Source organism: Rana temporaria, chromosome 10, assembly GCF_905171775.1.
Source record: "Rana temporaria chromosome 10, aRanTem1.1, whole genome shotgun sequence".
Taxonomy (NCBI): domain Eukaryota; kingdom Metazoa; phylum Chordata; class Amphibia; order Anura; family Ranidae; genus Rana; species Rana temporaria.
The window spans coordinates 135,804,052-135,826,491 of NC_053498.1; the positions used below are offsets into that span (position 1 = coordinate 135,804,052).

The 22,440-nt window shown below is 45.4% G+C and overlaps 1 protein-coding gene across 5 annotated transcripts in view; it reads left to right on the forward strand.

Annotated features, from left to right (window-relative positions):
* The window catches only part of CASZ1 (castor zinc finger 1), a 421,265-nt gene that overhangs the window by 313,181 nt on the left and 85,644 nt on the right, over positions 1–22,440 (forward strand). The window contains exon 1 of one of the 5 annotated variants that reach the window (XM_040326346.1): positions 3,625–4,017. The exons of the other annotated variants lie outside the window; for them this stretch is intronic. Coding sequence (XP_040182280.1) covers positions 3,969–4,017 — 49 coding nt within the window. The 5' untranslated portion in view covers positions 3,625–3,968. Of the gene's footprint in view, positions 1–3,624; positions 4,018–22,440 lie in introns of those variants that run through there. 5 annotated transcript variants of the gene reach the window in all.

Below are 22,440 nucleotides of genomic sequence, written 5' to 3' on the forward strand. Positions count from 1 at the left end.
TAGGGACTGTGCGGGGAATTGTAGGGACTGTGCGGGGACTTGTAGGGACTGTGCAGGGACTTGTAGGGACTGTACAGGGACTTGTAAGGACTGTGTAGGGATTGTGAAGGGACTGTGCAGGGACTTGTAGGGACTGTGTGGGGACATGCAGGGACTGTGCCGGGACTGTACGGGGACTTGTAGGACTTGTAGGGACTGTACGGGGACTTGTAGGGACTGTGCTGGGACTTGTAGGGATTGTGCGGGGACTTGTAGGGATTGTGCTGGGACTTGCAGGGACTTGTAGGGACTGTGCGGGGACTTGTAGGGACTGTGCGGGGACTTGTAGTGTGCAGGGACTTGTAGGGACTGTGCGGGGACGTGTAGGCACTGTGCGGGGAATTGTAGGGACTGTGCGGGGACTTGTAGTGTGCAGGGACTTGTAGGGACTGTGCGGGGACGTGTAGGCACTGTGCGGGGAATTGTAGGGACTGTGCGGGGAATTGTAGGGACTGTGCGGGGACTTGTAGTGTGCAGGGACTTGTAGGGACTGTGCGGGGACGTGTAGGCACTGTGCAGGGACTTGTAGGGACTGTGCGGGGAATTGTAGGGACTGTGCGGGGACTTGTAGGGATTGTGCTGGGACTTGCAGGGACTTGTAGGGACTGTGCTGGGACTTGTAGTGTGCGGGGACTTGTAGTGTGCAGGGACTTGTAGGGACTGTGCGGGGACGTGTAGGCACTGTGCGGGGAATTGTAGGGACTGTGCTGGGAATTGTAGGGACTGTGCGGGGACTTGTAGTGTGCAGGGACTTGTAGGGACTGTGCGGGGACTTGTAGGGACTGTGCGGGGAATTGTAGGGACTGTGCGGGGACTTGTAGGGACTGTGCGGGGACTTGTAGGGACTGTGCGGGGACTTGTAGGGACTGTGCGGGGACTTGTAGGGACTGTGCGGGGACTTGTAGGGACTGTACAGGGACTTGTAGGGACTGTACAGGGACTTGTAAGGACTGTGTAGGGATTGTGAAGGGACTGTGCCGGGACTTGTAGGGACTGTGCTGGGACTTGTAGGGACTGTGCTGGGACTTGTGCGGGGACTTGTAGGGAATGTGCGGGGACTTGTAGGGACTGTGCGGGGACTTGTAGGGACTGTGCCGGGACTTATTGGGACTGTGCGGGGACTTGTAGGGATTGTACGGGGACTTGTAGGGATTGTGCAGGGACTTGTAGGGACTGTGCGGGGACTTGTAGGGACTGTGCCGGGACTTATTGGGACTGTGTGGGGACTTGTAGGGACTGTGCCGGGACTTATTGGGACTGTGTGGGGACTTGCAGGGACTGTGTGGGGAATTGTAGGGACTGCAGGGACTTGTAGGGACTGTGCGGGGACTTGTAGGGACTGTGCTGGGACTTGTAGTGTGCGGGGACTTGTAGTGTGCAGGGACTTGTAGGGACTGTGCGGGGACGTGTAGGCACTGTGCGGGGAATTGTAGGGACTGTGCGGGGACTTGTAGTGTGCAGGGACTTGTAGGGACTGTGCGGGGACGTGTAGGCACTGTGCGGGGAATTGTAGGGACTGTGCGGGGAATTGTAGGGACTGTGCGGGGACTTGTAGTGTGCAGGGACTTGTAGGGACTGTGCGGGGACGTGTAGGCACTGTGCAGGGACTTGTAGGGACTGTGCGGGGAATTGTAGGGACTGTGCGGGGACTTGTAGGGATTGTGCGGGGACTTGTAGGGATTGTGCTGGGACTTGCAGGGACTTGTAGGGACTGTGCTGGGACTTGTAGTGTGCGGGGACTTGTAGTGTGCAGGGACTTGTAGGGACTGTGCGGGGACGTGTAGGCACTGTGCGGGGAATTGTAGGGACTGTGCTGGGAATTGTAGGGACTGTGCGGGGACTTGTAGTGTGCAGGGACTTGTAGGGACTGTGCGGGGACTTGTAGGGACTGTGCGGGGAATTGTAGGGACTGTGCGGGGAATTGTAGGGACTGTGCGGGGACTTGTAGGGACTGTGCGGGGACTTGTAGGGACTGTGCGGGGACTTGTAGGGACTGTGCGGGGACTTGTAGGGACTGTGCGGGGACTTGTAGGGACTGTACAGGGACTTGTAGGGACTGTACAGGGACTTGTAAGGACTGTGTAGGGATTGTGAAGGGACTGTGCCGGGACTTGTAGGGACTGTGCTGGGACTTGTAGGGACTGTGCTGGGACTTGTGCGGGGACTTGTAGGGAATGTGCGGGGACTTGTAGGGACTGTGCCGGGACTTATTGGGACTGTGCGGGGACTTGTAGGGATTGTACGGGGACTTGTAGGGATTGTGCAGGGACTTGTAGGGACTGTGCGGGGACTTGTAGGGACTGTGCCGGGACTTATTGGGACTGTGTGGGGACTTGTAGGGACTGTGCCGGGACTTATTGGGACTGTGTGGGGACTTGCAGGGACTGTGTGGGGAATTGTAGGGACTGCAGGGACTTGTAGGGACTGTGCGGGGACATGTAGGGACTGTTTAGGGACCATGCTGGTGTCCTGATCTCCCCTCTCGCAGTGTAGAAGGACAGAAGCGTGTATGATGTTTGGGAGTGTGCGGTCCCGGGCTCAGTCCCGCCTCCTCCTTCCCTCCAGTGTCAGGGACTGTGTAGGGACCATGCTGGTGTCCTGATCTCCCCTCTCGCAGTGTGGAAGGACAGAAGCGTGTGTTGTGTTTGGGAATGTGCGGTCCCGGGCTCAGTCCCTGCAGTGTAGGGACCATGCCGTTGTCCTGATCTCCCCTCTCGCAGTGTGGAAGGACAGAAGCGTGTGTTGTGTTTGGGAATGTGCGGTCCCGGGCTCAGTCCCTCCTCCTCCAGTGTCAGGGACTGTGTAGGGACTGTCTGGGTGTCCTGATCTCCCCTCTGGTAGTGTAGAAGCGTGTGTTGTGTTTGGGAATGTGCGGTCCCGGGCTCAGTCCCTCCAGTGTAGGGACCATGCCGTTGTCCTGATCTCCCCTCTCGCAGTGTGGAAGGACAGAAGCGTGTGTTGTGTTTGGGAATGTGCTGTCCCGGGCTCAGTCCCTCCAGTGTAGGGACTGTCTGGGTGTCCTGATCTCCCCTCTTGTAGTGTGGAAGGACAGAAGCGTGTGTTGTGTTTGGGAATGTTTGGTCCCGGGCTCAGTCCCTCCTCTCTCTAGTGTAGGGACTGTCTGTGTGTCCTGATCTCCCCTCTTGTAGTGTGGAAGGACAGAAGCGTGTGTTGTGTTTGGGAATGTTTGGTCCCAGGCTCAGTCCCGCCTCCTCCAGTGTCAGGGACTGTGTAGGGACTGTCTGGGTGTCCTGATCTCCCCTCTGGTAGTGTGGAAGGACAGAAGCGTGTGTTGTGTTTGGGAATGTTTGGTCCCGGGCTCAGTCCCGCCTCCTCCAGTGTCAGGGACTGTGTAGGGACCATGCCGGTGTCCTGATCTCCCCTCTGGTAGTGTGGAAGGACAGAAGCGTGTATGTTGTGTTTGGGAATGTTTGGTCCCGGGCTCAGTCCCGCCTCCTCCAGTGTCAGGGACTGTGTAGGGACTGTCTGTGTGTCCTGCTCTCCCCTCTGGTAGTGTAGAAGCGTGTATGATGTTTGGGAATGTGCGGTCCCGGGCTCAGTCCCGCCTCCTCCTCCAGTGTCAGGGACTGTGAAGCTGTAGATCAGGAAGGACGGCCCCTGCACTCAGAGACACCGTGATAGGACAGCCTGGCTGAGTGTAAAGTCTATGCTGGGAGCTCCTTCACTTCTCCTCCAAGCTCAGAGAGGGACGCACAGCCAGGGACGGGGGCACCCTCTGATCTTTTCACCTGCCCCCTTTAGCCAGTTGGTAAGGCCAGGAGGAGGAGGAGGCGTTGCCATCTGTGTGCCAATCCTATGCGCCCGCCTGCCCCGCTGACAGAGCTCCCACCGACACGCACAGTGACATCAGTCCTACAACTTGTGATCCGGGAAGCCAATCTGCCTCAATTACATTCTAATTAAGTATTATGAAAGTTGATTATTTAAGTGAATTCAGCTTTGGATTCTCTGACTATGGTGAGTACCCGGCACTTGCCCGGCTCTTCTTTATAGTGTGTGGCGTGAACTTCCAATAAAAGCCTCTCCTCTGCGTCTCTTCACATTGTGTTTTCTTCCTGACTCGCCGCTGTCCTTTCACTCTGACTAGTGCGATTGTTTGCCGTCACTTTCTGTTTAGCTTTATATAGTAATGAGCCTGGGGGGGCAGCCTGGACCGGCACTGCTCTCAGCAAACTTTCATCAAGTGTTGGCATGATGGGAGAGCCAACCTTTCAGCTGGCAGTGCCACTCCAGGCTGCGGACCGTCCAGCCTCGGCCACTTGGTTGTGTTTGTTGAAGGATGACAATGGTTTCCCTGGAGGTGATCGGGGCTGACAGATCAACATCGTCTCCTTCTTCTTTTGTACCTTTTGTTGTGTTTGTGGATTTCTGACTTGTAAGGCGAAGCTCTGCTCTTTGTTGTTGATCCCTTTTCTTGCCGGGGGTGGCATGCCGAGTCCCGTACACCCGGCCGTTCTATAATTAGGGCTGAATAAAGACGTGCGAGTTTCCCATCCACTGGCAGTTATGGAGTTAAGGTTGAATCTAGACGTTCGTATGACATTGAGTCCCGGGTAATGCCGCCTGTCCACCGGTACTTATGGAGTTCGGATTAAATGTAGACTTTAGAATTGAATTAGGTGCCACCTACTGGAACTTATGGAGTTAAGGTTGAATATAGATCGTAGAATTACATTGAGATTCATCACCAGTACTTATAGAGTTTCGGGGTAAAATGTAGACTTTAGAATTGAATTGGGTCCCATCTAAATCTAGCTATCTACTAGAACTTATGGAGTTAAGGTTGAATATAGAAAGTACAATTACATTGAGATTCATCTAATGCTACCTATCCACCAGTACTTATAGAGTTAAGGTTGGTTATAGACAGCAGAGTTTAATAGGGTTTAAGCTAAAGCTACCCATCCACCAGTACTTATAGAGTTTCGGGTTAAATGTAGACGTTAGAATTTCATTGGGTCCCATCTATATCTAGCTATCTACTAGAACTTATAGAGTTAAGGTTGAATATAGATAGAAATATAAAATTGAGATTCATCTAAAGCTACCCACCCACCAGTACTTATAGAGTTAAGGTTGAATATAGATCGTAGAATTACATTGAGATTCATCACCAGTACTTATAGAGTTTCGGGGTAAAATGTAGACTTTAGAATTGAATTGGGTCCCATCGATATCTAGCTATCTACCAGAACTTATGGAGTTAAGGTTGAATATAGAAAGTAGAATTACATTGAGATTCATCTAATGCTACCCATCCAACAGTACTTGGGTTAAATGTAGACGTTGGCTAGATTTAGATGGGACCCAATTAAAATTCTATCTACTAGAACTTGTGGAGTTCAGGTTGAATATAGATCGTAGAATTACATTGAGATTCATCTAAAGCTACCTATCCACTGGTACTTATAGAGTTAAGCATGGTTATAGACAGTAGAGTTTAATTGGGTTTTATCTAAAGCTACCCATCTACCAGTACTTATAGAGTTCGGATTAAATGTAGACTTTAGAATTGAATTGGGTCCCATCTGAAGCTACCCACCTACTTGTAATTATGGAGTTAGGATTGAAATGCTACCCATCCACTGGTGCTTATAGAGGTGGACTGTAGACTTTATTTGGGTCTCATCTAATGCTACCCATCCACCAGTACTTATAGAGTTAAGATTGACTGTAGACTTTATTCAGGTATCGTTTAATGCTACCCACCCACCAGTACTTATAGAGTTAAGGTGGACTTTATTCGGATCTCTTTAATGCTACCCACCTACCAGTACTTATAGAGTTAAGGTGGACTGTAGACTTTATTTGGGTCTCATTTAATGCTACCCACTCACCAGTACTTATAGAGTTAAGATTTACTGTAGACTTTATTCGGGTATCGTTTAATGCTACCCACCTACCAGTACTTATAGAATTGAGGTGGACTTTATCGGGTCTCGTTTAATGCTACCCACCCACCAGTACTCATAGAGTTGAGGTGGACTGTAGACTTTGGGTCTCATTTAATGCTACCCACCCACCAGTACTTATAGACTTAAGATTGACTGTAGACTTTATTCAGGTATCGTTTAATGCTACCCACCTACCAGTACTTATAGAGTTAAGGTGGACTTTATTCGGGTCTCGTTTAATGCTACCCACCCACCAGTACTTATAGAGTTAAGGTGGACTTTATTCGGGTCTCGTTTAATGCTACCCACCTACCAGTACTTATAGAGTTGAGGTGGACTGTAGACTTTGGATCTCGTTTAATGCTACCCACCCACCAGTACTTATAGAGTTGAGGTGGACTGTAGACTTTGGATCTCGTTTAATGCTACCCACCCACCAGTACTTAAAGAGTTAAGGTTGAATACAGACATTTAGAATTTAATTGAGTCAAAGTTAAAAGCTATCCATCCACCAGCAGTTATGGAGTTAAGGTTGAAGATAGACAGTAGAGTTTCATTCAGCTCCATCAGCAGTCACGTCGTTTAAGGTTGAATGAATATGGACTGTAGAATATTTTTCTTGAGTCCCATCTAAAGGTGTTGTAGAGTTAAGGCTCAATACTTCATTGAGTCACATCTAAATCTACACATCCACTAGCAGTTATGGAGTTAAGTTTGCATATAGACAGTGGGGATTTTATTCAGCTATCTATACAGCAGTAGTTTTGTATGTCGTTAAGTTTGAATATAGACATTAGAATCTTTTTTGAGTACATAGACCGGAGGCTTTCATTGAGTCCCATCTATTGCTACCCACACCCACCAGCAGTTACGGAGTTAAGTTTGAGTATAGACATTTGAAGTCCCAACTAAAGCTGTCCATCCACCAGCAATTATGGGGTTAACTCTGAATATCGACAGTTGAAAAGGAATTGAGTGCCATCTAGATCTACCCATTTATTAGCAGTTATGGGGTTAAGGTTGAATATAGACAGTAGAGGTTTCATTGAGTCCCATCTAAAGCTGTCCAGCAATGAGCAGTTATGGGGTTAAGTTTGAATATAGACAGTAGGAATTTCATTGAGTCCCACCTAAATCTACCCATAGTTACGGAGTTAGGTTTGAATATAGACATTTGAATTGAGTCCCATATAAAGCTACCCATCCACCGGCACTTATAGAGTTAAGGTTGAAGATAGACAGGAGAGGTTTCATCGAGTGCCATCTAAAGCTGTCCACCCACCAGCAGTTACGGGGTTAAGGTTGACCATAGACAGGAGGGTTTCATTAGAACGTCCCTACAGAAGTTCTGAAAAATTGGATTTTAGATCTTACTAATTTTACCAAAACCCTTAAATTTCGGTCTACTAGGACGGAGTCTCCGACGTACTAAACAGGTGCCTTCTGTGCTTGGAACACACATTATAATAATAAGCCACATTCACAGTTAGAATTTCATTCATTCAGGAAAAAAGTGCCGATCCGTTCAACCGAAATTGATCACGTATTTCCTGAACTAAAAGGAATTTATTTTTATCGGTGGTCTTCTGGTGTATGGGCAGCTTTGGTCGCCTTGGATTTGGAATGTCTGTGAACAGGTTGATAATGATGTTGGGCGGCCGTTGTGTAGAACTTTCCTGCTGTGCGGCGTTGGTGGTGGGGAGGAGGACAGGCTGGGAAATGTTCTGTTTATCACACCTTCTGGTACTTCAGGTTTTATTTCAGGTCTGTGTAACCCAAAAGGAATGTCATTAATTTGGGACGAGGCAGTGTCAGTGGCGGGGGAGGGGGTCATTACAGGTTGATGATATTTGGGGAGGGACGGTGTACAGATGGAAGGGGGTCCAGGTGTGTTGCAGGATCAGGAGACGGGGGCAGGCGGTGGCAGTTGAACCTTGCAGGCATTGTCTGGGAACGGTCGCAGCACATGGCTCAGGGTTTCCGTGGTGACTGTGATCACACCCTGGAGATCCTTCTATTTCATCATAAGACAAAACAACCATGAACTGTCTGTACGGCTCACCGAGGCCCCCCGTCTTCTCCCCTCCAAACTTCACATCACCCAACAAAACATGGAGACCCGTCTTCTCCCCTCCAAACTTCACATCACCCAACAAAACATAACACAGCAATGTACAGTCCACCTCTGTCACTTGTGCCCCCCTCCCCCCTCCTGGACTCTCATGTAACACTGGCACACACATACCCTCCAGCCACCAATCAGGTGTGTACCCCGTGCAACAAGTTGGGGCCGCAGGACTTGTTTTATAGATTGTGATACTTGCTGTACATTGTAATACTTTGTATACATAGTGACACTTGTGATGCCGGGGGCTGTGATACGTGTATACATTGTATTATATAGTGTGATACTTGTATACATTGTATTATATATTGTGATACTTGTATACATTGTATTATATAGTGTGATACTTGTATACATTGTATTATATAGTGTGATACTTGTATACATTGTATTATATATTGTGATACTTGTATACATTGTATTATATAGTGTGATACTTGTATACATTGTATTATATAGTGTGATACTTGTATACATTGTATTATATAGTGTGATACTTGTATACATTGTATTATATAGTGTGATACTTGTATACATTGTATTATATAGTGTGATACTTGTATACATTGTATTATATAGTGTGATACTTGTATACATTGTATTATATAGTGTGATACTTGTATACACTGTATTATATAGTGTGATACTTGTATACACTGTATTATATAGTGTGATACTTGTATACATTGTATTATATAGTGTGATACGTGTATACATTGTATTATATAGTGTGATACGTGTATACATTGTATTATATAGTGTGATACTTGTATACATTGTATTATATAGTGTGATACTTGTATACATTGTATTTATATAGTGTGATACTTGTATACATTGTATTATATAGTGTGATATCTGTATACATTGTGATATGTGTATACATTGTATTATATATTGTGATACTTGTATACATTGTATTTTATATATATTGTGATACTTGTATACATTGTATTATATAGTGTGATACATTCATACATTGTGTTTTATGTTATATATTGTGATACATGGGGTTCATTGTAATACTTTGTATACATAGTGACACTTGTGATGTTGGGGCTGTGATACTTATATACATTTTGTGATACATAGTGATACTTGTACATATTGTTTTACACATTTTTATACTTGTATACATTGTAATACCCGTGATGTTGGAGTTTTGATATTTGTATGCATGGTAGTATACATTGTATTATAAATCATGATACTTGTACGCATTGTATTATACATTGTGTGGTACATTGTGATACTTCTATACATTGTGTAGTACACGTATACATTGCATGGTACATTGTGTTACTTGTATACAGTACATTGTTCTAGGCAGTGATCCTTGTATAAATTGTTCTAGCCTGTGATCCTTGTATACATTGTTCTAGGCTGTGACCCTTGTATACACTGTTCTAGGCTGTGACCCTTGTATACATTGTTCTAGGCTTGTGACACTTGTATACATTGTTCTAGGCTTGTGATCCTTGCATACATTGTTCTAGGCTTGTGATCCTTGTATACATTGTTCCAGGCTGGTGACACTTGTATACGTTGTTCTAGCCTGTGATCCTTGTATACATTGTTCCAGGCTGGTGACACTTGTATACGTTGTTCTAGCCTGTGACCCTTGTATACATTGTTCTAGGCTTGTGACACTTGTATACATTGTTCTAGGCTGTGATCCTTGTATACATTGTTCTAGCCTGTGATCCTTGTATACATTGTTCTAGGCTTGTGATCCTTGTATACATTGTTCTAGGCTGTGCTCCTTGTATACATTGTTTTAGGCTTGTGATCCTTGTATACATTGTTCTAGCCTGTGATCCTTGTATACATTGTTCTAGGCCAGGGATATGCAATTAGTGGACCTCCAGCTGTTGCGGAACTACAAGTTCCATGAGGCATAGCAAGACTGACAGCCACAAGCATAACACCCAGAGGCAGAGGCATGATGGGACTTGTAGTTTTGCAACAGCTGGAGGTCCGCTAATTGCATATCCCTGTTCTAGGCTTGTGACCCTTGTATACATTGTTCTAGGCTTGTGACCCTTGTATACATTGTTCTAGGCTTGTGACCCTTGTATACATTGTTCTAGGCCGTGCTCCTTGTTGCACGCGTTGTCCTCGTAGTTTGGGATTGTACGGATTGTATATTTCGGGATGTTGTGTTTAGAAGGATCTCCGTTGGTAAACACTGATCATGCTGCATGGTTACACACCTCACAGCACATGCATGGGTGATCCGGCATCACGGAGGACGAGCGTTTTCTATTGGCTCGTGTGTTGATCGATGCAGATCTGGGGTGAAGGAGACCTTTAAGTGGAAGAGTCTTTCTCACACATCGTACACAAGAATCACCGCAGAGCATTGAAAATGCATTTTCTTGATGTGTATTTTAGGATGTATTTCCATGCGCATTACATTGCGTCTTTATGCGGGTTGGCATGCATTTGCAGGTTGGCATGCGCATGCGCGTTGGCATGCATTTGCGGGTTGGCCTGCGTATGCGCGTTGGCATGCATTTTCATCTTGTGTAGCAACAGGTCCCTACAAGGGTCAGAGCACTGCAATTTTTTTTTTGTGTGTTGCGTTTACATGCGTTCACGTGCATTGCGTTATAATTCAGTTGGGTTGGATGTGAGCGCAGCGCACGTGTGCACGAGCTAGGCACATGGAATATCCTGGTTATCTATGTGCCCTTGCAGTGCCCTGCATTGATCCAGTGCAGGATAAAAGCAGGTCAGTGCACATTGGTATGTATTACAATAGAAAGTATAATGGTGAGGTCCGGGACGCTCGGTCTACCCATGCCACCGATCAGGGGGGCCTCAGACCCCCGAGCCCCACGCCCCGGCCCTTTCTCCCCTCGTGTTACTTCTAGTTCAGTGAGCGCACATTCGGTGCATCAGTCAGCAGTAAAAGATGCTACCGTCGTCCCTAACTCACCAGGCCCCAAGATGACAGCAAATTTACATTTTTTAATTAAACGAGTGCTGAGGTTTTTTTTTTTTTTTTTTTTTTTCTTGTGCTTTACGAGAGGGCCGGGTTATGCAAATTAAACGCTTGTGTACCAAAGATTAGAAGAGTTTGGAAATAAATTTTGCTAACATTGTCATGTAAAAAGAAGAAAAAAAAAAAACGAGCGCTTTGCATTAGCCTCTTTTAGTCTAATTTCCCCCGAGGCTGGGAGGAGCCGGGAAAAATCTGGAACGTCGCGCGAACGCGGGCCACGCTCTTGTGACATCACACCGTCACGTAGTGATGCCGATTGTCACCACAAAAAAATAAAAATAAAAAATAAAGACGTAGAGTGGAAATTTAGCTTTGTGAAATTTTCATTAAATTACATAGTAGCGTTTTATTTTTATTGTTTTTTATTAATTTTTTGCTTTTTTTTTTAATATATATTACAATGTATGGGAGGAAATGGATTTAGTGGTGTGTGGCGGGCAGGAGTGGGTTAATGGCGGCCGCTCACCGTCCTCTCTTCCAGCAGGATCACCTCGCCGCCGTGCCGCGGTGTGTCTCAAGACCGTTGGGACATTAGCATACCCCCTGCCTCTCCCATTCAATACTGATTGAGACCTCAAAAGCCTCGTCCTCAACTGTAACAAACAGAGGGAAAGAAACATTTACTGGAGAGAAGAGCCCTGTGTGTAGTGACTGGTCAGGAACAAGAGACCCCGAGAAATACAAAGCTTATGGGACCCACAATACATCACTCTGATGTGCTCCATGTCATAGGAGTCTAAGCTGGATTTACAGGTCACTTATAGGGAGGGGGACAACTTTTACAGAGCTTGATATATATATATATATATATAATGTGTGTTCCTATACAGAGTCATATCTAGCAAATTTGTGTAATGTGTTACAACATGAAATGTGATGTGACCCAATCTGCATTGTCATTACTGAAGGCTCTGATGCCATGCTGAGTACAGGATGGGTGAGCAAGATTAAAAAGTAAAAAAAAAAAGTAAAAAAAGTAAAAAAAAAAAAAAAGAGATTAAATAGTACTAAAATAAATAAATATACATGTAACTTGTATATGGTCCAATCATTACTGAGGGCTCTGATGCTATGCTGAGTGCAGGATGCATGAGCAATGGTAAGATAGAGCATAAAAACAAACAAACAAAAACGAGAGTAAAAAGTACTTAAAAATAATTATAAATGTAATGTGTAAATGGTACAATCATTACTAAAGGCTCTGATGCCACGCTGAGTGCAGGATGGGTGAGCAATGGTAAGATAGAGGGGGAAAACAAAGTACACAAAAAACAAAACAAAAAAAAGAGGTTAAAAAGTACAAAAACAATTATAAATAAATATACATGTAATTTGTATATGGTCCAATCATTACTGAGGGCTCTGGTGCCATGCTGAGTGCAGCATGGGTGAGCAATGGTAAGATAGAGATTAAAAAGTACAAAACGAGAGGGTAAAAAAATGGTAAGATAGAATTAAAAAGTACAACAAAAAGAAAGAGATAAAGTACTAAAATAAATAAATAAATATACTTGAACCTTGTATATGGTTCAATCATTACTGAGGGCTCTGGTGCCATGCTGAGTGCAGCATGGGTGAGAAATGGCAAGATAGAGATTAAAAAGTACAAAATTAGAGATAAAAAATGGTAAGATAGAATTAAAAAGTAAAAAAAAAAAAGAAAGAGATAAAGTACTAAAATAAATAAATATACTTGAACCTTGTATATGGTTCAATCATTACTGAGGGCTCTGGTACCATGCTGAGTGCAATGGGTAGATGTATAGTAGAGTGGTAAGGTATGGGTTATATGTATATCCTGAGGTCTCTGATGCCATGCTGAGTGCAGGATGGGTGAGCACAATGGTAAGATAGAGATCTAAAAGTACTAGACACATAGTTCCCAACTGTCCCTGATTTGGAGGGACTGTCCCTGATTTCCTCCTCATTTGTCCCTCATTTTGGTCTGATCTATAGAGTTGTATATAAAATGTTACTTTTTATCTATCAAAAAGTGTTTTCCGGCCCTTAACCTTTCATCAGATTTCTAAATTGCTGCATTTGTAAATTCCAAAAGCCAATATAAGGAATAGTAGCGGTAAAAAACAAACAAAAAAAAACACACTTGTGGGTTTAACTAATCATTTTTTGTACAGTTGTCCTTTAAGGGGGCGTGGCAGGGGGTGTGTCCTGTGCCTACATACTTTTGCTAATAGGTGTCCCTCGTTCCCATCTCAGAAAGTTGGGAGGTATGTAAATATACATGTGACGGTGTGTGATTACTGAGGAGGGCTCTGATGTCATGCTGAGCTCAGTGGGTAGACATATAGGTGAGCAGGGGGTATGGTTTAAAAAAGCACCATGGGACATGTGGTATGGCCCAATATGCTCCGATGCCGGCTCTGATGCCGTGCTGAGTGAAGCGGGTAGATGAATAGGTGAGCAGTGGTGAGGTATGGATTGAAAAGCACTAAGCATACACTTAAGCCCGGTACACACGATGAGAATGGTCATCCGTTTCTGTTTCATGCTAGTCTCATATTGAAAATAAAGAGGTAACTAAAGTTACTAAAATTCTCCTACAACAGAATAGAACCTGGGAAGTGATGTCGTGTGTGGTCTTGGTCTTCCAGTTTTTTTCAGACAAAAATCATACGATCTGGTATCATACGAGAACGTTTTTTGTGTTCGTCCCTTCAGATAATATTTTATGAAATGTTGCAATTGGCTCTCGAAAGCTGTGTACTAACAATCAGATTATCATACGATCGCTTCTGATTGTGTGTACAAGGCAATTAAATTTCCTTTAGGTTTATCCTTTAACTATGTAGTGCAAGGGCCTGCCTGATTGCATACAAATTGAAAGTGTTTGGCCTCATATTATATGGTTTTGGTAAATCTAAGGGAAAATTGTACAATGTGTGGCCTAAGATATATATATATATATATATATATATATATATATTAGGGCTGTGCGTTAAACACGATATTAACGGCGTTAACGCAAACCCATGTTAACGCCGTCAATATTTTTGTCGCGCGATTAACGCAGGAGCCCTCGGGTGGACATGCAGAGTGTGCAGCGGCGCGGCGCGGCTTACCTTTTCGCTGGATTCACAGACAAGTTACTCACCTTGTCCCTGGATCCAGCGATGCCACCGCGCTGTGTGATCGAGCGGGTCCTCCTTGCTTGGCGGGTCCTCCTCGCTTGGCGGGTCCTCCTCGCTTGGCGGGTCCTCCTTGCTTGGCGGGTCCTCGCTCGATTCACAGTGCCTGTGTGACGCCGAGCTCCGTTCCCTGCGACGTTACGACGCACGGGAGCGGAGAACGGCGCCAAATTTAAAAAAGTAAACAAACACAATGCATACAGTATACTGTGATCTTATAGATTACAGTACTGTATGTAAAAAATACACACCCCCCTTGTCCCTAGTGGTCTGCCCAGTGCCCTACATGTTCTTTTATAAAATAAAAACTATTCTTTCTGCCTGGAAACTGTAGATTGTCCAAAAGTGTCCCTTTATGTCAAAAATGGTTTTAGATCAGCTAGAAAACAGCGATAATAAATTATAATCACTTGCAGAATTGTGCGATATTTGTGGGGAAATTCGTCATAAATTAGAGCGATTAATCGTGAGTTAACTATGACATTAATGCGATTAATCGCGATTAAAAATTTTAATCGTTTGACAGCACTAATATATATATATATATATATATATATATATATATATATATATATATGTATCAAAAAAAGATTGTCTATATTGTCTATTGGAACTAATCAAATACAAGGCATTGGGTAAAAGATTTAGTTGGTATATAGAACAGCCCGGTTTTTGTTGGCTTCCTGTATTCATGGTGTCCAGTATATCTAATAGTAGTTGGTCCTATTCACCTGGACTTGTTCTGAAATGTGGAAGACGTTTTATAGCTTCTCCAAGACACTTCTTCAGTTCCATTGGAAGGTCGTTGGAATTTAACTCTTCACATTGGAAGAGTTTGCGTTGGAAGTGAATTGTTCACGTTGGAGGAGTTTGCGTTGAAAGAGTTTGCGTTGAAAGAGTTTGCGTTGAAAGAGTTTGCGTTGGAAGAGTTTGCGTTGGAAGAGTTTACGTTGGAAGAGCTTGCGTTGGAAGAGTTTACGTTGGAGGAGCTTGCGTTGGAAGAGTTTACGTTGGAGGAGCTTGCGTTGGAAGAGTTTACGTTGGAGGAGCTTGCGTTGGCAGAGTTTGTGTTGGAGGAGCTTGCATTGGAGGAGTTTGCGTTAGAAGAGTTTGTGTTGGAGCTTGCGTTGGAAGAGTTTGCGTTGGAAGAGTTTGTGTTGGAAGAGTTTGTGTTGGAGCTTGCGTTGGAAGAGTTTGCGTTGGAAGAGTTTGTGCTGGAAGTGAATTGTTCACGTTGGAGGAGCTTGCGTTGGAGGAGCTTGCGTTGGAGGAGTTTGCATTGGAAGAGTTTGCGTTGGAAGAGGTCTTGTTGGAAGTGAATTGTCACATTGGAGTTTCAAGAGTTCACGTTGAACGTGAAAGTTCATGAGAACTGAAGAAGTGGCATGGACAACCTACAAAACATCTTCAACATTCCAGAACTAGTCCACATGACTATAACCAACTGCTACTAGATATACCATGACCTGGATAAGTGATAAACAGGCGTATCTAATAAGACATTGCAGCATTTGGGGTCGAAACACAACAGCATCTCTTCAGACTTGTTACAATAGTTTCCTGCAGTCTTAAACCCCTCAAAAATGTAATATATTGCAGCTTACCTTTCCTTAAATGTGGAGGCTACATTATTTTTTATTTTTTTTTCACCTGGTGATCCATCCAGTAACACACTTCCTTTCTCCACTCTGGAGGGAGGCGCAGTGGAGACACTCTTGGACAGCAGCATTGTCAATCAAGGGAGGGTGAAGTGTTACACTGGCCATACAGTATGCACATTTTGGACAGTTCATGATGAATTGGCCCAAAATTGCTTAGTGGCTAGCCATGTTGGCAACCTCCCACCCAAAAATTGAAGCAGTTGGGTGAAAAACTGTCATTGGAAGAGTTTGCGTTGAAAGAGCTTGCGTTGGAAGAGTTTGCATTGGAGGAGCTTACGTTGGAGGAGCTTACGTTGGAGGAGCTTGCGTTGGAGGAGTTTGCGTTGGAGGAGTTTGCGTTGGAAGGGTTTGCGTTGGAAGGGTTTGCGTTGGAAGGGTTTGCGTTGGAAGAGTTTGCGTTGGAGAAGTTTGCGTTGGAGGAGTTTGCGTTGGAGGAGCTTGCGTTGGACAGTTCATGATGAATTAGCCCAAATTTGCTTAGTGGCTGGCCATGTTGGCAACCTCCCACCCAAAAATCGAAGGAGTTGGGCGAAAAACTGTCAACCCAACAATGGCTGCCTCCAATCAGATCGGGGTATTTTGACAGCCCATGTAGCCGGTTGTCAAAACACAATACATTCGCCCATCCGTGCTCTATAGCATTTTATTTTATATATTTTTTAATTCAACTAAAAATTAGCATTCCCAGATTTCGGTGTACTAGCAGATTGAGGCTCAGGTCACACCTATGCAGATTTTTCACTTGTTTTTATATGTATTTTGCATTTTTTAAGGTTGAATATCATTTTTATTAACAACATTTTAGATGATTACATAGATTGGAACTCAAAATGTATTTAGCATTTTTGTTAAGTGGATTAAAAAAACGCAAATTGCGGCAGAAATGCACTACATGCTTTTCCTGCAGCTTCTCCATTGAAGTCTATTGAACCAAAACCGCACCGTTTTGTACTTAGGGCAGCTCACACCATAGAAAACGCAGTCCGGATTCGCTCCAGATGCTTTTCCACATGCGCGTTTTGATGCGTTCCAATGCGTTTATGATGCAGTCCAGTTTTCCCTCCTCTTTTTTTTTTTTTTTTTCTTCTTCTCTATGGACATGTGCGTTCCAGTGCGTTTTTAGTGCGCACTGGAACTGCAAGCACTGGTGTGAACTATTCCATTGAAAACCATATAACCTACTTTTCTAGGCCCGGATTCACGTACAGCCACGTATCTTTGAGCAGGCGTAATGTATCCTATTTACGTTACGCCTCCGCAACTTATACGGGCAAGTGCAGTATTCTCAAAGCACTTGCTCTGTAAGTTACGGCGGCGTAGCGTAAATAGGCCGGCGTAAGCCCGCCTAATTCAAATGTGGAACAGGGGGGCGTGTTTTATGTAAATGTTATGTGACCTGACGTGATTGACGTTTTTCACGAACGGCACATGCGCCTTCCGTGGAATATCCCAGTGTGCATTGCTCCAAAGTACGCTGCAAGGACGTATTGGTTTCGACGTGAACGTAAATGACGTCCAGCCCCATTCACAGAACGACTTACGCAAACGACGTAAAAATGTCAAAATTCGACCCTGGAACCACATCCATACTTAACATTGGTACGCCGCATGTACGCCTCATATAGCAGGGGTAACTTTACGTCGGGAAAAGCCTAACGTAAACGGCGTATCTGTACTGCGTCGGCCGGGCGTACATTTTCGTGAATTCGTGTATCTAGCTGATTTACATATTTCTAGGCGTAAATCAGTGTACACGCCCCTAGCGGCCAGCGTAAATATGCAGTTAAGATCCGACGGCGTAACAGACTTACGCCGGTCGGATCTAATAGAAATCTATGCGTAACTGATTCTAAGAATCGGGCGCATAGATACGACCGCCCAGACTCGGAGATACGCCGTCGTATCTCCTTTGTGAATCTGGCCCATGTGTTTTGATGCAAAAAAATATAAAAACGCACTGGACTGCATGTGGTGTGAACCGGCCCTTAAAAAAAGTCCCCGACCCTTTCCAAAAACGCAGAGGCTGAAAAAAAAAAGCACAGACGTGAACGTGTCCCATAGGAAACCATGTTACATGGACTGTGGCGCGTTTAATAAAATAAAATAGACTGTGTCACGTTTCTGCAAAAAGCACAAAAAAAAACCGCATCGGTGTGAACCGAGCCTTTGAAGGACTTGCCTAACAAATTAAAACTGGACTCCAGCTACCTCTTTATAAGCAGTTACTGCAACAGTTTGCTTTTCCTTTTTTGAGATAAGGATTTTTACATAAATATAAGCTAATCATTGTAAGCACCCCCTGCCAGTGGTAGATGGTTTGTCTCGACCCTCTTAACTGCTACATCTGCAGGACGGCTTGTTCTGTTTAAAGGAAGATGAAACAGACAGATGGCATTGGCAGGATCAGCTGGGGGGGAATAAAGCCTAAAAAGAGAAAAGGAATGCAGCCACCACATCTAATAATGGGTAATCTGCAGTATATGAGATTATAGATACGCTCTCTCTCTCTCTCTGCGGAGACATGTGATGGAAAATCTGTCCAATCCAGTGTGAGTAGAAGGTTGGCCGTGTGTTGTCAGGTTGTCAGGGCCTGAGGCTGGAATAAACGGCACACGGCAGGTTCCGGGGGGGGGGGGTGTGCTTGTTGTGCAGAGATTTTAGGTTGCCTTAGGTACATGCTTTGTGTACACTCCACCAACCGTCCTCTACACACCACACCCCGGAGAGGAGAGGAATCCTGACCACAGAGCCGGTGTATGGACTACTCCTTTATATGAGACCTCACTGACTAAGGAACATACGGGGGAGGGGCACAGACCGGGACGCAGACCGGAGCCGGTGACGGGAAGATCTGATTGTTGTACAATTGTGACATTAACATATTTCTGCTATTTTATAGAACGCTGACAATACATACACATCGGTCCCGGGCCTCAGGAGCTTACAATCTAAAGCCAACCGCGCACATCACAATCGTACAGTATAAGGCCCGGATTCACGTAGAAGCGCGCATCTTTGTGCGGGCGTAACGTATCCTATTTACGTTACGCCTCCGCAACTTTGACAGTCAAGTGCCGTATTCTCAAACCAAAGTTGCGGCGTCGTAGCGTAAATAGGCCGGCGTAAGCCCCGCCTAATTCAAATGTGGAAGATGTGGGCGTGTGTTATGTAAATCTAAATGTAAACCCCACTTAAATTACGCTTTTTACGAACGGCGCATGCGCCGTCCGTGAAAGTATCCCAGTGCGCATGCTTTAAATTAACCCGCAAGAAGCCAATGCTTTCGACATGAACGTAAATGATGCACAGCCCTATTCGCGAACGACTTACGCAAACGACGTAAAACGTGAAAAATTCTACGCTGTTCCGACGTCCATACTTAACATTGGTACACCTCATCTACGCCTCATAGAGCAGGGGTAACTTTACGCCGGAAAAAGCCTAACGTAAACGGCGTATCTGTACTGCGTCGGCCGGGCGTACGTTCGTGAATCCAGCCGATTTACATATTTCTAGGCATAAATCAGCGTACACGCCCCTAGCGGCCAGCGTAAATATGCAGTTAAGATACAACGGCGTAGGAGACTTACGCTGGTCGTATCTTATACAAATTCTGGCGTATCTGATTCTTTGAATCAGGCGCCAAGATACGACGGCTCGGACTTCCTACGTGAATCTGGGCCTAAGCCTTTCTTCACACCGGGGCGGCTTATAAATCTGCCGCACCATTTCAGAGTAGCAGATGAGTGCGATTTGGACCTGCGATTCCATTGGGGGCTTTTACGACTTAATTTAACCGTAGTCTATGCAAGTTATTAGGATTTATTTAGCGCCGACAGTTTGCGCAGCACTTTACAACACGAGGGCAGACAGTACAGTTCCAATACAGAGAGGACCTCGCTCAATGTGCAATTAAATCTCAAACAAGCGGTGCAACCTTTTTCCAAGTCGCTGCGACTTGAGTCGCACCAATATGAGCGGTTTCCATTGCCGCCAATGGGGTGCGAGTTGGCATGCAATTTTGAACTGTCGAATCGCACGACAAATCGTACCGGTGTGAACCAGGGCTAATGCAGGACATACAGGCCCGGATTCAAAGAGCAATTGCGCCTGCGTAACCATAGTTACACAGCGCAATTGCTTACTTGCCCCGGTGTAACGAATGCTCCTGATTCAGGAACCTAGTTACGCCGACTGCAGCCTAAGATATGCGTGGCATAAGGCTCTTATGCCCGCATATCTTAGGCTGCATTCTTGCGATGGCCGCTAGGTGGCGTTCCCGTTGTGCTCAGCGTATAGTATGCAAATTGCATACTAACGCCGATTCACAACGTTACGCGAGCCCTGCGTACGCAGTTTACGTCGTTTGCGTACGGCGGTTTTTGCGTAAGGCTGCCCCTGCTATTAGCAGGGGCAGCCAATGTTACATATACCCGTCGTTCCCGCGTCGCGAAATTTGAATTTTACGTAGTTTGCGTAAGTGATTCGTGAATGGCGCTGGACGCCATTCACGTTCACTTTGAAGCAAATGACGTCCTTGCAACGTCATTTGCCGCAATGTACGTCGGGAAAGTTTCCCGACGGAGCATGCGCTCTACGATCGGCGCGGGAACGCGCCTAATTTAAATGATTCCCGCCCCCTACGGGATCATTTAAATTGCACGCGCTTACGCCGGGCATTTTGCCGGAGCGCCCACGCAATTTACGGAGCTACTGCTCCGTGAATCGCGGGTAGCACAGAAAATTTGTGGGGGCGCAGGGCAAAAGCGTTGCCCTGCGCTTCCGTAAAAAAAGCGCAAAGGTACCTGAATCTACCCGACAGTATACATTTATTTTTTTGTTCAGCCAGCGGTGTGGCAACCCCCCTCCCCCCCATCCACATGTTTAATATGGACGAGGGAATCGCTCTGGTAGCGTGATTGTATTCTGCCAGCAGGGAGCCAATACAGTGATCAGCCGGATATAGCCAGTGGCTCTGATCGTTCAAGACAAACCCAACAGGCTGATCGATAGATTGACTTGCGTACAACCAGCCCATGAATGGATTGAGATTCGTCCGGTCTCTGCTGAACCGATCCACTTATGGCCGGCTTAATAGTCCTTTAGTCTAGGTTTCCACTATTGCGACCTGAAAGACGCACGATTTTGATGCAACTAAAAGTAATGCCTGCGTATTCTTGAGGTCTATGGATCTCAAGTCGCATTAAAGTGGGACCAAAAGTAGTGCAGGGACTACCTTGAAGTCGCACAGATATGAAAAGTACTCATTGGAAAACATGGGGGTACGACTTGCCAATGCGACTTTGCAGTCCCAAGTCGCACTAGTGGAAATGTAGCTTTAGATTTACCAACAACTTAGTGATTGATTGGATAGTTAGCCCAGGTTCACACTGACTGCGGGAATGAAATGGTGCGAGTTCAGCTGAAGTCGCACGATTTCATTCCCGACTTCGGGGGGCGATTTCAGAGACATCTGTGCGGGTTTCTGCACAGGTGTCAATGGAAATCGCACACCGAAATCGGCAAAAGTAGTACAGAAACTACAAATGCGGCATTGCACCGATTCAGAAGCTACCATTGCAGGCAATGGCCGTGAATTTGGCATGCAATTTGACATACCGAATCGCATCAATGTGAACCAGGGTTTAAAGAGGAGCTCCAGGCTCCTTCAGAAGGAAATAAAAATCAGCAGGTACAAATCCTGTAGCTGCTGACTTATTGGGGGACATACCTGTTCAATGGAGCCAGCGGTGTCCTCACCAGAGCCGGTTTTTCAATCAGCTATCGGGTGCTCCCCACCGCCATCTTGACTAAGGGAAACTGGTAGTGAAGGCTTGCGGCTTCACAGCTGGCTTCCTAATGCACCGCGGCGAACTGAGCCAGAAGTGGGAGGGGTTACCTGTCAAAATCTGATACCCCCCCAAAAGGTGCCAAATGTGGCAGTGAAGGGGGGAGGGGGGAGGAGGGAGACAAGCGGAGCTTCCACTTTTGGGTAAAAGTTTACGCTTGAAGTTTACGCTTTCCTATTAGGAAATCTAATGGTTACCATACACGCTTCAATAAATGATCAATTTATTTTTCGATCGATCCCTCCCTAAGGAATAATCAATCTATAGTCGACAACCTCTTTCAATCAATGTGCCACATATGGGAAAGTGTATTTGGATCTCTGTTTTCACCATGTAATCTCATAATCTGATTGGTCAAAATTCGATCGGATTCATAAACAAAGCATCTCAGTGTTGCCAGTCGATCGAAAGCTATCAATACATTTCCACCCTGTCCAACTAATTAAATCCAATCCAAATCGTGTCAAAGGCAATCGGATAGGAAGGTATGCCGATCCCATTGTTTGGACTGATTGAATTGTGCAAGGGCTGGATGAGAACATTGAAGCATGTATGTGTCCACCATAAGGCTGATCACACGGTCAGGTTGTATCATGAATGGTGAGCTGTAGGTCCCGATCTCCCATACATACCAGGGCAGATTTAGACTGGAACCAGTCAACTAACCAGTATGTCTTTGGAGTGTGGGAGGAAACCAG